This window comes from Peromyscus leucopus, chromosome 1, assembly GCF_004664715.2.
Source record: "Peromyscus leucopus breed LL Stock chromosome 1, UCI_PerLeu_2.1, whole genome shotgun sequence".
Lineage (NCBI taxonomy): Eukaryota > Metazoa > Chordata > Mammalia > Rodentia > Cricetidae > Peromyscus > Peromyscus leucopus.
In genome coordinates this window covers 108137173-108154766 of record NC_051063.1, presented here as the reverse complement: position 1 = coordinate 108154766, position 17594 = coordinate 108137173, and the positions used below count along the sequence as shown (strand labels likewise).

The 17594-nt window shown below is 40.0% G+C and overlaps 1 protein-coding gene across 1 annotated transcript in view; it reads left to right on the top strand.

The window, feature by feature from the left end:
* Positions 1–17594, top strand: part of LOC114681477 (probable asparagine--tRNA ligase, mitochondrial) — a 91240-nt gene that overhangs the window by 34975 nt on the left and 38671 nt on the right. Inside the window, 1 exon segment of the mRNA XM_028854984.2 lies at positions 1189–1283. Within this exon segment, the coding sequence (XP_028710817.1) occupies positions 1189–1283 (95 nt within the window).

Sequence of the window (17594 nt, the reverse complement as noted above, 5' to 3'; positions counted from 1 at the left end):
TTCTGCCCATTAATCACTTACTAATTTTAAAGATTTATTTTTATTTTTCACTAATGTGTATGTGTGTAAATCTGTATGAATATATGCCATGTGTGTACCTGGTGCCCACAGAGACTGGAAGAGGCATTGGATCCCTGGAAGTTGAAGTTACAGGTGGTTTTGAGCTGTCTGTTGTCAGGTCTGGGAACCAAATGCGGATCCTTTCTGTCCTAACCACTAAGCAATCTCTCCACCGCTAGCACTTACTGATTTTGCATTGCTGCAAAAATTTTTTTCTTAATCCAACATTTTTATGTTAGCTTTGTCTATCATTGCTTTATTGAATAAAATTCCTTAACTTTGATGTTTCACAGATTCATCTATCAGTATTTTAGTACTAGTAACAGGGTTGTTTAGAATTATAAATTTAAGATTGCAATCCTAAGCCTTAAATTCATCACCCTGGGGCAGTAGTTTTTGAACTTGTGAGATTCAGAATTACTTTTTTTTTTTTTCCTCACTCTTGAGACCAAGTTTTGCTTTATTTCCCAGGTCTCCTAAACTCATGGATACAAGCCATCCTCTTGCCTCAAGCCTTGGGTAGCTGGAAACAGATGTGTGCTACTGCACCTTATAAATGATTACATGAGTTCATTTTCCATATAGTTCCTCATGTTGTGGTAACCCCCAACCACAAAATTATTTTTGTTTGCTACTTTATAACTGTAATTTTGCTATTGTTGTGAATCATAACATAAGTATCTGTTCTGTTTTCCTATGGTCTTAGGCAACCTTTTCTAGGGGTCACAACCCACAGTTGGAACCACTGCTCCAGAGGCTACTCCCTTCAAAAAATTAGGTCTTAATTGTAGGTCAAAGTTAAAGAGGTCATGTGAATTGCCATATTTAATGTTTTTAATCCATAAAACATATCTTGCCTTTGTTACCCTTAATCAGAATTACTTTTTAGGGAAAATCATGAACAAGTCCTGTATCCTATGATTATTGTGTTTTGAAATTACATGATAAGCTCCTGTGCTGTGAGACGGCCTACATAGGCATGCTCTATTTTAGATATATGCAATCCTTTTATTTTAGTGAGAAGGAATAGTCCTTACATAGGCTTAACTGCAGTATTGTTTTTAGCTATGGTCATGGTGGTTATAATAAACAACCAAAATTTTCATGGCTTCTGTTTTTTATTTATAGCCTTCAAGCAAAATGAAGGTGCCTGAGGAGAATTTCTTCAATGTTCCTGCTTTCTTAACTGTCTCAGGACAACTTCACCTCGAAGTGATGTCAGGGTACAAAATTTTACTTTTTTTTTCTTGTGTATGCTGATTGTGATTTGGGGCCAAAGGAAACAATGTGCTCAAACTTAAAAGCTGAAATTATCCTATCATTAGTATACCAAAAGTAGATTTAATGAACAATTTGAAAAATGTCCAAGTGAGGGGCTAGAGAGATGGCTCAGTGGTTAAGAGTACTTGTTGCTTTTGTTGTTGTTTTGTTTGTTTTTTGTTTTGTTGTTGTTTTGTTTCAAGACAGGGTTTCTCTGTTGTAGTTTTGTTGTTTGTCCCAGATCTCGCTCTGTAGACCAGGCTGGCCTCGAACTCACAGAGATCTGCCTGCCTCTGCCTCCTGAGTGCTGGGATCAAAGGCATGAGCCGCCACTGCCACCCGGCTACTTGTTGCTCTTGAAGAGGACCTGGATTTGGTTCCCAGCACCCACATTGTGACTCACAACTGTGTGTAAGTCCAGTTCCGGGGGAATCAGACATCCTCTTCTGACCGCTGAGGGTACTAAGCAGGCACATAGTACATATACACACAAGCAGGCAAAACACTCTTACATATAAAATAAATAAATCTAAAATGAAAAGAAAAAAGGAAACATCCAAATGTTTTCCAAGTAAAATCACATTCATCTAGACTTCTGGTTTTAGTAAAAAAATGTAACAGTAAAATTCAAAGTTGTAATTTTTTTATTACTAATTATTCTTGCTTAAATCCTAACCATGTAATCAAATTTTCAATATAAATGACCATATGCATGGAATTAATGGCTGCTCACAGTTCATGCCTGAGCCAAATACTACCTCATTTCACTGGGGGGGAAAAATAGGCTGGGCAGTGGTGGCGCCCGCCTTTAATCCTAGCACTCAGAAGGCAGAGGCAGGAGGATCTCTGAGTTTGAGGCCAGCCTGGTCTTCAGAGCAAGTTCCAGGATAGGATCCAAAGCTATTCAGAGAAACCCTGTCTCAAAAACCAAAACAAAAAAGTAGGAAACATTTTTGCTCAGTAATTAGTTTGTGTGTGTGCGCGTGTGTGTGTGTGTGTGTGTGTGTGTGTGTGTGTGTGTGTGTGTGTGCGCGCGCGCGCGCGCGCGCGCCTGAGTGTCTGTGTCCAGAAGAGGACATTGGATCCCATAGAACTGGAGTTGCAGGCAGTTGTGAGCTGCCCCTGGGAACTGAACTCAGGTCCTCTGTAAGAGCAGCAAGCACTCTCACTATGGGAACTGAACTTAGGTCCTCTGTAAGAATAGCAAGCACTCTTACCCTAAGACCTGAACTCAGGTCTTCTATAAGAGCAGCAAGCACTCTCACTCTGGGAACTGAACTCAGGTCCTCTGTAAGAATAGCAAGCACTCTTACCCTAGGAACTGAACTCAGGTCCTCTGTAAAAGCAGCTCTCTCTCCAAACCAATGGCAGTTTTTAAAAAGAAAATTAACATATGGCACTGTGAATCCACTAGCAAGACTTTTAAGTTAAATTGACATTTACATTTCTAACACTGTCACACCTTTGGAAAGTCTGAATATTCCTAGGGCCCAGAATCCGCCTTAGTCTCTTGTTCTGTGAATAAGAAACTAATTTCTTTCTTTCTTTTTTTTGTTTTTGCTTTTTTGAGACAAGGTTTCTTTGTGTATCTCTGACTGTCCTGGAACTCACTCTGTAGAACAGGCTGGCCTTGAACTCACAAATCCCCTTGCCTGTACCTCCCAAATGCTGGGATTAAAAGCAATGCCTGGGCGGTGGTGGCATACACCTTTAAACCCAGCACTCAAGAGGCAGAGGCAGGAGGATCTCTGTGTGTTCGAGGCCAGCCTGGTCTCCAAAGCGAGTTCCAGGAAAGGTGCAAAGCTACACAGAGAAACCCTGTCTCAAAAAAAAAAAAAACCCTATCCTACAGGCCAATAAACCCTAACTTCTGGTATTATTATAATTATCATTATTATTTTGGGGGGGTTTCGAGACAGGGTTTCTCTGTGTAGCTTTGCACCTTTCCTGGAACTCACTTTGGAGACCAGGCTGGCCTCAAACTCACAGAGATCCTCCTGCCTCTGCCTCTTGAGTGCTGGGATTAAAGGCATGGGCCACCACCACCCAGCTTGGTATTATTTCTTGTAACTGAAAAATTATGTTACTGTAGAGGACAAAAATGTACATGTTGGTTTGTAACTCCATGTAATATAGGGTACTTCTTTCACAGTAAAGAAATAATAGAGCAAGGGCATTCTTCAGTGATAACCTTTCTACTGTTCTTTATTCCCATATTGCTTAAAAAGACATTCTTTTTAAAGGCTGTTTACCTTTTACCTTATATCCAATGAATAGATAAACTTGTAAGTAATCTTCCAGGCGAGGCACATGCCTATAACCCCAGCATTTAGAAGGTGGAGAAAGGACCAGTAGTTCAGCCTTACCCATATAGCAAGTTTGAGGCTTCAAAACAAACTAAACGGTACTAATTGTTTTAACCTATACTGGAGAGACAAGGTATCTCCTCTGCAAGGATCGTGTATGGAATGTGTTTACCAAACATTTATTTCTGTATTATAAGACCACTAATGTAGTGCCTCTTTCTCAGTACAGTGTTCTGTAAAATAGAATGTACAATGAAAGGATGAAAGATTAATTGGTGGAATATTAGATCTTAAATTTATAATATGTGTGTCTAATAATGTCATGCAAATGTTCCTAATTTAATATGCATGGTTCTAGAACTATTAATATACAGTACATCATGTTTCATGATTTACTCTAGTCAGAAATTTTTAGTATTCTTTCTCTTAGCTTTGTATTTTGCTTAATTTTATTTAAAAGACTGACTGTTAAAAGGCATAAATGTAGTTATATTTAGAAGGCTAACATTTTCCAAAGAACCCCTTGAGTCTGATGGGTTTATGACTCTGTTTTCAAGGTTTTTCATTTTAAATAGATACTGTTTTGGATTACTTTCTGGATGTATAGACAAGTCACAAATGCACTGCAGTTTCCGCCTACACCCCCACCCCTCCCACCCCCACCATTCCCCCCAATCTTCCATGACTGATGCATTTGTCAAAAACCAAGAACACAATCTTAGTGAATAACTGTTAAGCAGAGTCCAGGCTTTATTTGGATTTTACTAGTTTCTCTATTAATATCTTCTTTTTCCAGGATTCAGTTCAAGATATCTGAAATGTAGTTGTCTTGTTCCCAAGTCTCTTCTTGGCTTTTCCCAGTCTTTGTTTGTGTGACCTGTAGAATGTAACCTGACCTCAGTTTGTCCGATGTTTTTCTCCAGATTAGACCTGGGTCATACAGGTTTTTGGAAAGAATAGCACAAAGGTGAAGTGCTATTCTCGTGACATCCTCTCAGGGAGTGTGTGTTGTCTGTGTGGTGCTGTTGACTGCACTGTTAGATAGAATAGTGGTTGTCAGATCTCTCCACTGAAACTGGCCTGTGTTCCCCTTTCGCCACTCTGTTCTTATAAGGCAATCACTAAGTCTGCCCTCACTTGGTGGGGACTTGGGGTGTAGGAAATGGAACTAACCACAGCTCCTTTGGGAGGGATATCTGAAATCCTATATGGAAGGTTTGTTCACTTTATTTAGTCCATCGTTTACATCAGAATGAACTCAGGTAAATCTCTCTTATTGACTTACTCGACACTGTTTTATCTACATAATTACATAAACAACTTTAATTATGGAAAACTCAGTCTGTTACAGGTTGAGTCTTCTGTGCCTTTTACGTGTCTCCTGTCTTGTAAGTACTTTCATATCATTTGATACTACAGGATGTCCTAGATTTTTTCCTTTGGTTTTTAGTTTGTTTACCATTTTTATCATTGTCCCTCCCTTTGATAAATCTACATTGACACATCATTATCACCTGAAGTCTGTAGTTCACAAGAGTTCATTTTTAGTGTTGTACATTTTGTTCCTTTTGACACATGTACCCACCACTATAGTATACAGAATAGCTGCCCTGCTGTGAAAATTCTCCTATTATTCTGCTTTGTGTCTCCATAGTTTTCCCTTTTCTATAACTCAGTGTACTTGGAGTCATGCAATATGGAGCCTTTTCCAAGTGACTTCTTTCACTTAATAATATGCATTGGAGGTTCCTCTGTGTCTCTTCATTAGTTGGTATCTCACTTCTTTTTAATGTTGAACTATGTTCTGTTGTTCATATATAGTAGTGTTTATCTGTTCACCCACAGAAGGACATCTCTTTACTGTTTCCAAGACTGGGCACTTTTCCCAGGCTTACTTCCCTCACTCACATGCTTAAAATACATATTTTGAATGGCAACTTTTACATTTTTATTATTGTCTATGTGTGTGCATGATAGAGGAGTAAAGTCAGAATGCCACTTTGTGGAGTCATTTCTGTCCTGCCAGCTTTGCGTGGGTTCTAGAGGTCGAGCTCAGTTAACGAGGCTTGAACAGCAAGTCCCTTCACCCGCTGAACAAGCTTGCCAGCCTTCGGGTGGTATTCTTGATCTCTTTCCTTTAGCCTTTCTTCTTTTAAGATTTTTTTTTTTCAGAGCTGAGGACCAAACCCAGGGCCTTGTGCTTGCTAGGCAAGCACTCTACCACTGAGCTAAATCCCCAACCCTTCTTTTAAGATTTTAAGAAATAGTGTTTAATATTTTTATAATCAAAGAAAAATCTGTTTCCATTTTGAAGGGGAAATCAACTTGGGCTTGCACTGATTTCATTCAACTTTGACGAATCTGTTTGTGATGGGTATGAGCTATCATGCTTGGGTCATTTCAGCAGGTCTTACCCTGAGCTCTTAAACTATGCTTTGCCCTCCTGTGATGAGACTGATGGCATTGGAACAGGACTAAACCAAGGTTCCCCTCATAACTGAGTGTGAACCTGTCTTCTCATCTGCTCAAAAGACTTCCTTCGTCTTCATCCATTTCATACTTTTATAAACTTCATTCATTTATACACGTTTGTCAATTCAGTGTTTATTGAAAACTGTATGTTAAGCACAGATCTCAGTCCCTGGCTACAGAGATGAACAAAACATCTGTTACCCCATAAACTCTCTTGAGCACCATGTACATTAAATAAGGGTTTGTAAGTATGGTAGCCATTGTTTAAAGAGATAGTCCTAAGCACAAGAGCAGATGTCAAGGACATTTCACCTTGCCTGGGTTGAATTTAATTTAGAGGTAATATCTCAGAGTTTACATGAAGATACATCTTAAAATGGTGTCCATATTTAATGGTTATGACTTTCATGTTTGACATAATGCTTTGCTTTTGTATTCTTAAAACCACAGAAGTTCAGTTAGTTTTCTCCTCATTACTACAGAGCTTTTATAGTATATAATCTTTAGGTTGCTGTACATATTTTCTCCATTTGGCTCTGGAATATCTTTTGTTGTAATAGATGTATTTTTGAATGAATTATGTTTAGCCAAATCATTAAAAGCTAGAAAACTGCTTAGCTTCTCTGTCCTATTCCTTTATCAGCTTCCAGATACTGAGAATCAATTATAAAACTTCATGTGAGAAGAGTTAAGACTTTGTGTCCTGTCTGTCTCTAGGAGAATTGCTAGGATAATGAAGGCTAGAGTAGACTAAAGAAGTAGTTGAAGATTCTAAGTGTATTTAACGTAGGGGAGACAGAGGAGGGGTGCTTTTATAGGTGTTAAAATCTGCTTCATGGGCTTCTGTAAGAGCACTGTGTTCAGATAAGTAAACTATACACACACACACATATACACATATATACATGTATGTTAAATATATACATATATGTTATATATATGAACAACTTTATTGACATAATTCAACACATGAAACTTATCCCTGTAGGCTAGGAAAATGGCTCAGTCAATAAAGGATTTGCCGTGCAAGCACAAAAACCCAGGTTCAATTCACAGAACCTGTGTGTGTAAAAGCTGGGGTAGTGGTGCACGTTTGTAATCCTAGAACAAGGCTGGCAAAGACAAGTAGATCCTTGGGGCTCATTGCTAGCTCCCTGGTGAGCTCTGGGCTAGGGAGAGGTCATCTCAAGACAACAGGTTGACTTCTAGCACACGTGCGTGTACACACACACACACACACACACACACACACACACACACAGCCTCCAGTCCATCCTTTGAGGGATGGTAGACATAGAACTTACTGTTCATGAACTACAATGCCTGTTGGTGCTGTCTAGAAGCAGCTACTGATGGATCAGTTAACTAGGGAGACATCAAATTAATCCTTAGTAATTAGGCCAGTATGGACAATGATTAGATCTATAAAAAGCAAAGCAAATATTGTTACTTCTTTCAATTACTGTGTAATCTTGTCTGAAATGCTCAGGCAGCTTTAATTACTTTTTTAGGAGAAAGAAAATCTGTGTGTGTTGTGTTTGATGAATTTAAGTTAGGTTGGGAACAAAGCGTCTTTGTCATTTTGAATTTTTTTCCTCACTCGTTTTCCTCTGAAAATAACAATGGTTATCCACTTATTCAACAGTGGTTTTAATATTCACCTAAGTGGGAGGTTAACTGCTGGAATCAAGGAGGAGATTGAGTATGGAGCGGGTTCCTAAGATAATGTTATTTATCTCTGTCAAAAGCACTGGTCCTGTCAATCAAATAATTGGTCCTGTTAGCTGAAGTAAATGCAGTCAGAGAGTTAAATTGGAATTCTGGCTTCTTCACATACTTACGTTATAAGCTTAATGTCTGGCCTCTATAATCTATAAAAACAAATTATAACAACTACCTTTTAGAGCTGTTGTGAAAATTAGTTGGATGCCAGGCAAAGCTAACACTTACCACAGTGTGGGCACTGACTTGTTAAGTGCTCTGCTGGTGGCAATATTGGCAGTTAGGGCCACTCTGGAGGACAGGTTGACACAAAGAACTAGCTAAAGTAGTGTGACCAGGAAGAAACAGCTGACAGGTGATTTTCAAGTTGTTTTACAGCAGAATAGACTGGAGCTCCCAAGAAGCAAGAGAATTGGGATAGAGAGTGAGTCTGTCTGAATTCAGGGCTCACAAGACAGGTCAGGTGAAACCAGACCAGTGCCTGGGATGAAGGACTGGATTAAAGCATAGAACTCAGATACCTCTGAAGCCTGAAGACCACATCAGAACTAAGAAAGGAAATTAAGAGCAGATAAGGCTGTACAATGTCCTAGGATGGTGGTCAATAATGGTGATCATGGTATTGTGTATTCTGGATTCTTTTTTCTTCAAACAAGATCATTTCTGTGCCCATCTGGGCTTCCCAGGTCTGCCTGATAGTTTATTCTATAATTGAATATATAACACAATTAGAATGTAAATAATTAGAACTTATTTTATATTTTATAATATAAACCATTTATTAATAAGGCCATTCTTGTATGATCAGTTTTATTGAAATATATTTCTTATACAATAAAATTAATTTTAAAATACAACTTAATAAATTTTATAAATGTATAAACTTTTATAACTGCTGCTACCATAATCAAGATACAGATTTTTTTTCGATCTAAAAGTCCTTTCCTTCCCTCTAGAGTCACACGCCCACCTACCCTCACCCCACCTCTGCTTTTAGTCACCATAGATCAGACTTTTTTCCAGAATTTCATATAAATGAAATAATACAGTTTTTACTCTTTTTAATCAGTATTCTCTTACTCTGTATAATAATTTGAGATTTATCCAGTAGTTCTCCCTTTTTTGCTGAACATTATCTGTCCAGTGGATATATTGTTACTTCTTGTCTTCCGTAAGGTTTCTATTGCAGTGAGAAAACACCATGACCAAACGCAGCTTGGGAAGGAAAGGGTTTATTTTATCTTCCACTTTGGCATCACAGCCGATCACCTACGGAAGTCTGGGCAGGAACTCAATCAGGCCCCTCAAAGCCTGAACTTAGGCTGAGGCCATGGAGAAACACTGCATACTGCCTACACCTCGTAGCTTGCTCAGCCTGCTTCCTTAGACCATCCAGGATTACCTGTCTAGAGGTGGCGCCACCCACAGTGGGTGGGACCCTTCCACATCAATCATTAACCAAGAAAATACCTTACAGACTTGCCTACAGGCCAGTCTTCTGGAGGCATTTTCTCCTTTAGGATTCCCTCTTTCCAGACATATCCAGGTTGTGTCAGGATGTTAACAGATGCAATGATTTTTTTGCAGTTTATATATGGTAAACAATAACAAAATTCATCATGTTAACCATTTTGGGTGTACAGTTCAGTAACCTGAAATACATTTACAATATTGTACATCTATCACCACATATAAAACATTTACTGAATGTATCATTTGTTTGAGGAGGTAACACATACACACAATGAACATTTTAAACAGGTGGGGGGGGGGAGCTCATAGGACCCCTTGGAGAAGTCAGTTCTTTCCTTCCACTGTGTGGGTCCTGAGGTCATACTCAGGTCATGAAGCCTGGTGGCCAGTGCCCTTACCAGTGTCAATTCCTAACTGCATTTTTTTTTGGAGGGGGAGCAGTTTGAGACAGGGTTTCTCCTTGTAGTTTTGGTGCCTGTCCTGGATCTCACTCTGTAGATCAGGCTGGCCTTGAACTCACAGAGATGCTCTGTAGATCAGGCTGGCCTTGAACTCACAGAGATCCACCTGGCTCTGCCTCCCGAGTGCTGGGATTAAAGGCATGCGCCCCACCGCCCAGCCCTAACTACATTTTGAGATATTTTAAAGGATAATGGTTTTGTTGGAAGTTAACTTCGTTGTAAATCAAAACACATCTGTAGTTACACTGTTTCCTAATTCGCTCTACCAGTAACTATTTCTCTCTCTCTAAGATTTTATTTTTGTTTTGCCTGCCTTTTATGTCAGTGTACCACATGTTTGCAGTACCCTCGGAGGTTAGAAGAGGGCGGTGGATCCCCTGGAACTGGAGTTACAGATTGCTGTCAGCCACCATGTAGGCGCTGGGAATCAAACCCAGGTCCCCTGAAAAAGTTGCCAATGCTCTTGAACCCTGAGCCAACTCCAGCCCCCAGTCACCATCTTTCAACTAGATCATGGGTCTAAGTTCATCTTAGTTGGAATTTCTTTAACTCCTTGGGTGTTTACAGCCATAACTTATTTAGGAAATTTCAACCACCGTTTCTCTCTACCCTCATCTTTTTTTAATCAAAAAAACAATAGGAGACAAAGCAGTATACACGTGGTCAGAGGACAGCTGTGTGGAGTCAGTTCTCTCCTCCTACCTTTATACCATCCCAGAGGTCAAATCAGGTCACCAGGCTTTTGTGCAAGGGCTTATGTCGACTGAACCAACCCCCAGCACCCCTATCTGCCTGTCCCCTCTACCCCCCAGGAAATTCTACATATATATGTTGATCCGTGTCATAATAGCCCACAGATTTGTTCACATGGCAGCCAGAAACCAGCGAGATAGACAGGAAGGGGCCAAGGACAAGAAAAACTTGTAGAGGACCCCTGCTCTGAGCCCTGTGCCTTCCAACCCAACCTTACCTTAATTTCCACTACTTCCCAATATCATTAGATTAAATTATGAACCTGTCAAGGGATTGATCTACTGATTAGATCATAGTCCTTCAGAGCTAATCACACATCAGTGATTGGGTCAGCCCTTCAACCCGTGATATTTTGGGGTGCTATACATCCTATCTATCTTAGTTACTTTTCTATTCCTGGGAAGAGACACCATGACTAAGACAGCTTATAAAAAGAAAACTTCATGGGGGCTTCTTTACACTTTCAGAAGAACATGGCAGTAGGTGGGCAGGTATGGTGCTGGAGCAGTAGCTGGGAGCCTACACGATGAGAAGACTACCACAAAGCAAAGAGAGAGTGCTACCTGGAACTGGCCTGGGGTTTTGAAACCTCAAGCCCACCCCCAGTGACACACCTTCTTCAACAAGACCACACCTCATAATCCTTCCCAAACAGTTCCGCCAATTGAGGACAAAGCATTCAATATATGAGCCTATGGGGGCCTTTCTCATTCAGACCACCACACTATCTAAATCATGACAATAGAATTTTATATCTCTTTGACAAGTACCCAGAACAATATGATAAATTTATGCTTAACTTTATGAAAAGATTCCAGACAATTTTCTGAAGTCATGAACATTCTTTGGGCATGCCCAGCAGCAGTAAATGAGAGCTTCCCTTTAGATCTCTACATCTTAGGGGGAAAAAATGTTTGCAGTATTTAAAAGTTAAGCAGTTCTAATAAGTCAATGTGATATCATCTTGTAGTTTTAACTTGAATATCTGCTGTGACTAATGTTATTTCTTTTTTCTTTCTTTCTTTCTTTTTTCTTTTTCTTTTTTTGGCCATTTGTATTCCTTAATTTGTGAACAATCTTTTCAGTTCTTTTTCCTGTTTCAATTAGTTTGTCTTTTTATTCTTGAGTTTTGAGAGTTTTTGGTGTGCTCTGTATGTAAGCCCTTTCTCAGCTATGAATACTCTTTTCCCCAGTTTACCTTTACTTTACAATTTTAAGGTGGTATATTTTGATGGCCAAGACTGGTTTTTGTTTTCTTGTTACATACCAGTTTTTCTCCTGAGTGATTCATGTGCTTGGAATTCTATCCAAAAGAGTACAGAGATTGAACTGGAGAGATGGTTCAGTAGATAAAGTGCTTCCTACATAAACCTAAGTTCAAATCCATGTTTGTAAAAAGACAGGCATCGTAGTGCAGGCATCTGTAATCCCAGGAAGACAGGAAGTGGTAACCAGAGACTCTAGAAGCTTTGGCCCAGCTAGCCTGGTGTACGCAGTGCAAGCAGTGAACAACAGAGAGATCCAAGCTGTCTCAAACAAGGACTGACCTCCACCTGTGCACCATGGCGTGTGTGTGTGTGTGTGTGTGTGTGTGTGTGTGTGCAAATGTGCACACGCAGATTTTTTTTTTTATTACAAAGATTTTTCTCCCAAACTTTTATAAAGACCTTTGTAATTCCACCTTGTGCTTTTAGATCTCTGATCTACCCTACTTGTCTATAAGCTCCTTTGATGGTAAAGGCTAGGCATGATTTATTTTTGTGTGTTTCATAGTAAAGAGTATTGTGGTAAATATTTGTTGGGTGAAGAAATAGCTCGATATGATTGCATCATAGACAATGATGGTTGTTAGGTACCAAGGCCCTCGGCTGTGCTCTCCATGTCTAGGCTGCTGTGACTTGTAGGCTTGAATTGCTTCTGTGCCCTTGGCTTAGTTCATCAGTGTATTCTAGTTGGAAGAAAAATATTAGCTAAAATCTTGGAAAATCTATACCATAAAATACATTTAAAAACTTGGCCAAGCAGTGGTGGCCTACAACTTTGATCCCAGCACTCAGGAGACAGAGGCAAGTGGATTTCTAAGAATTCAAGGACAGCCTGGTCTACAGAGGAAGTTCAGGGATAGCCAGGGCTACACAGAGAAACCCAGTCTTGAAAAGAAAGGAAGGAAGGAAGGAAGGAAGGAAGGAAGGAAGGAAGGCATTGGAATATGAGGTCAGAGAGATGGCTTAGCAGTTAAGAACATGGACTGCTCATATAAAAGACCCAGGTTTGATTCCCAGCATCCCTGTCAGGTGCCTCATAGAGCTGCCTGTGACTCCAACTCTAGGGGGATCCAATACTGCTTGCCTCTGCAGATACTAGCTCTCATGTGCACATACCCACACACGGACACACGTATACATAATTAAAAAATAAAAATAGCTGGACATTGGTGGTGCACACCTGTAATCCAAGTACTCAGGAGGCAGAGGCAGGAAGATCTCTGTGAGTTTGAGACCAGCCTGATCTACTGAGTGAGTTCCAGGACAGAAAAAGCTACACAAAGAGACCCTGTCTTAAAAAAAGAAAAAAGAAAGAAAGAAAACGGAAAAAAAAAAGAAAGAAAAATAAATCTTTTAAAAGCTTGGAACACTATTCTGTTGATATACTGAAATGTTTTAAGCATACCTGATATATGAAAATGAATTTTTATCATTTTTACATAATAAGTATGAGTTTCTATTTGTGTTAATTTAAAACTTTTGGTGTTTTTTTTTAATCAAAACTTAATTTTTTCTGTACACTGTACATGAATTACTTAATTCATTAAATTGTTTCTGTGTGTTTTTATTTAACTGAAACCTATCCTGACAGACTTAAGGAGGGATTGGGGTGGATCGTTGTTTAGTTTTTCTAAACAACTTTAGAAAAACTGCCAATCAGCTTTCTGAAACAACTAGTCCCCTTTATGTGACTAGCAATGGTGAGCGGGAATAAAAGAAGCACTGTGATCATTCCAGGTTAGGGGACGTGAAGCAGGTTCTGGCCAAGCTAGGATTTATGGTCATCATAAAGTAGATGACTATGAATACATTAAATATCTGTTTTCACTAGTATTATATTTGTTTTAAGGGAATTATTTCATAGACAGCCTGATGAGCCATAGAAGAAATGTTGTGGAAAGTATTAGTAAATTTTCTTTAATATAAAATAAAGGGTACTGGAGCTAGAGAGATGGTTCAGTGGCTAAGAACATTTGCTGTTCTTGTAGAGGACTCCAGTTTGTTTCCATTACCCACATGGTGGCTCTTTAACTCCAGTTCCAGAGGATCACAATGCCTTCTGACCTCTGGGCACCAGGCTCAATGTGGTACACATACATGCAGGTATAAGAAATCTTTAAGAACAGGGCAGTGAGGGACTTCATCTTTGCTCCTCAAAAAAATAAAATAAAATAAATAAAGAAACTTGTTCATTGTTTTTTTTCTTCTATCTCATGAGCAAAAACTAATAACAAATAAGTTTGCCCAGATATTGGTTAATTTTATTTTCATTTCTCTTGAAATTGCCCCTACTATATCTCCCATGATATATTATATCCTGAAAAAAGCAAAAGGAAGAAAATACAATGTGTTGCCATTTGAAACAGGTGAATAGAATAGATAAGCAAGTGTAGAGTTACATAAATCTTTACAATTTGGAGTGTACACAAAACCCAAGAGAGCCTTATTTCACATTTAAAGGGCAGGTTTAGCACATGAATTATGATAGAAATGTTTTTGTTGTTCTTGAAAATGCCTTTGTTGAGACTGGTTTTTATTTCTGGAACATTTTTTTGTTTGTTTGTTTGCTTGCTTGTTTTTGGAAACAGAGTTTCTTTGTGTAGCCTTGGCTATCCTGGAACTAGCTCTGTAGACCAGGCTGGCCTCAAACCTCATAGAAATCTGCTTGCCTTTGCCTCCTGAGTGCTGGGATTAAAGGTGTGTGCCACCACCACCTGGCTCATTTCTGGAACATTTATTTATTAGTTTTACTTAACTTTTTCAGCTGAATAATTATTCTTGGCATTCCTCCTTGTTCTACTTCAGGACATTAGCAGGAAGCACAGTGGAAAAAACTGGACTCTGGTAGACATTGCTTTAGGGCTATTATACAAAAGGTTTTCTCTATATCTCTCGAATGTTCCTTATCAGACAGCCGGGATCTTTGGAGAGTAGTGGGTCCACTGTCGTCTTCAGAAATATGAACAAGGTGGCTCATGGTTTGTACATTTTTTAAAAATGCATGTATTTAGTTAACAAAAGCTGCAAACATGCTTTACTAAGTAATCCTTGGTTACACCAGTGCCTTTCTGAAGGAAAGCCATCCTGTCGGAGAACTGTGCTTACAAGCACGAGGAGTGAGTGGGGTTTGTGTTCTGTGAAGCAGCAGATAGGAGAGGTGGGGAAGCCAGAGGTCTGCGTGGAAGACCAGGGGCTGTGGGAGACAGTAGAGAGTTCGGACTAGACCCTGGAGCAGAGTCAGAAGTGTTGGAATACATATTTTTCCTCCCGAGTTGATCATCTTCTTGCATTGCTGAGATTTCCACAATCTGTTTCCATGCTAGACAGACTTCCTGCGGTGACAGACAGTTCTGTCCTGTGCTGTGCAGTATGGAAGCCACTAGCCATGGCTGTTATTTGCGCTTTAAGTATGGCTGGTGGGACTGCCATATTTCAAGGAACTAAATTTTTGTTCATTTTGTTTCATTGTAACTAAATGAAGTAGCCCGATGTGGCTGCTAGCTATATATGGAACAAGGAAGACCTGCTTGGCGCCACATGTCCCCGATGTCACACTCTGTTCAGAGCTTTCTCTAACCTTGGATATAAGTACCTGATTTGTTGAATTCACTTGACAGTAGGGAGGAGGGAGAGTTGGAAGCTCCTGGACTTGGCGGTGGCCTGGCGGGTCCTTTGGGCTCTGATGGTGGTACTCTTATTGTAATTTGGTCACTTGTTCAGTCTGACTCCTTTTGGGTATCTACACATTGTATAATCAATAATTTAAACTTTTAAAATAGATACACAGGTACAGTGTGTGTGTGTGTGTGTGTGTGTGTGTGTGTGTGTGTTCCTAACAACAGCTATACTTCCAGTGTTTCAGATTCTTAGTGTCTTGTATAGAGATTTTTTGGGGGGGGGTTCAAATGTTTAGGCTCTAGAATGGCCCTGAACCTAAAAAGTAGCAGGGAAAAAAAAGGAAGAAGGAAAAGAACCATGTCTCAAGGGAAGCTTCTTTACTTAACCCCCTGAGCCTAATCAAAAGTGTCCATAGATGAAAACTACAATGTCCAGTGTATGTGGGGCGTATGGGGTTGTGTGTACTTTTCTAGAGTCCAGAAGTCAACTTCAGGCATCTTCCACTACTGCTTTCCACCTTTTGAGACAGGATGTCTCACTGAACCTAACTCGCTGATTGTCTAGAGTGGCCAGCCAGCCCAGGCTATCTACCTGTTTTCATGTCCCTTTTCCTTCCCCTTACTTAGTCCATGGGTGACAGATGTGCACTACCAAAGCCAGCTGTTACGTGGGTTCTGGAGATCAGCACTCAGGTCCTCATGCTGACACAACAGTGAGCCATCTCCCCAGCCTTGTCCTACCATTTTCTTGTGCCTTAAAATGGACGGCAAAGGTGACCCTGATGAACTGTCAGGACCACAAGAAGGGGTTTGGGGAAAGGAAAAGAGCAAACGTGAGGAGCAGGAAATGGTTGTCTGGAGATGACAGGCAAGTGCTGGTGGGGAAAAGGCGAGTCAGAAACAACCTGTGGATGGTGATTTTTAACGTTAACTCTGTTATCTTCCTGCTTCTGAGAACAGCTATTTCAGCAAGGAGCAGAAAGAAGTTTTGAGTAATCAGCTTACCGTCTTCCTCTCCTGCTGTCGTCATTCCATCTCAGTGCTGTTTCAGAATTCTCTTGAGGGAGATTAGCATATCTCATAGAAAGTTATCTTGTTTATTTGACTAATAACGGGGACTAAGGCTTAAAAATCTATTAAGTATAAAAACAGAAGATTGTGGGAGGGGGAGATGGCTCAGTGGTTAAGAGCGTTTGCCTGCTCTTCCAGAGGACCCAGGTTCAATTCCTAGCACCTACATAGTAGCAGTCTCAGGGAATCCAGTGCCCTATTCTGATTTCCTCAGCACCAGGCATATCCATGGTACACAGGTATATATATATATGCAGGCAAAATACCCACACACGTAAGATAGAATTTTTAAAAATAAAAAAATTCAGTCTGTCACAAAATTTGAAATCTCATAGAAGTATCAAATGATCACTGTACTGTATGTAAATTTTATATTTTAAAAGGCCACTGTGAACAGCAGTTCATGGTGTTCCTAAAGCTCATATTAGGATTGACCTGGGATGTTTGGAGAACATTGAAGACAAACTGCAGACTTGGGAGAGGAATGAGTTCAGTTTTTGACAAGGGATATAATTGGTTAAATCGATGGATATATGCATCTGGACCTCAGAGAAAAGACCCAGACACAGAGTGTAGGGTTGTGAATTGTAAATAGTTCATTGCAATTGTTGGCTGAGGAAGGTCATGTAGGGGCAGGGTGAGAAAAGAAGGAAGTCTAGGCTGGGATCAAGTTCAGCAGTGAGTACTTACCTAATATGCTGGAGCCCCAAGTTTTAGTGTCAGTACTGCAAAGAAGGCAAAGGGTTAGGACTAAGCTTTGGCGAATGTTAGTATGTATGTATGTATGTATGCATGCATGTATGTATTTACTTACTTACTTTATGGCCCAGCCACAGTTTCCCCTCCCTCCTCTCCTCCCAGTTCCTCCCCCAACCCCTGTCTGTTCCAAACCCCAATGCACTCCTCCTCCATTTCTATTTAGGAGAGGGCAGGTCTCTCATGATATCAATAAAACATGGCATAGCAAGTTACAGTAAGACTAAGCACCTCCCCATGATTTAAGGCTGAGCAAGGTGACCCAGTATCAGGAGTAGGGTCCCAAAAGCCTATAAAAGAATGTAAAAGACAGCCCCTGTTCCTATTGTTAGGAGTCCCACAAGAGGACCTAACTACACAACTGTCACATGTATGCAG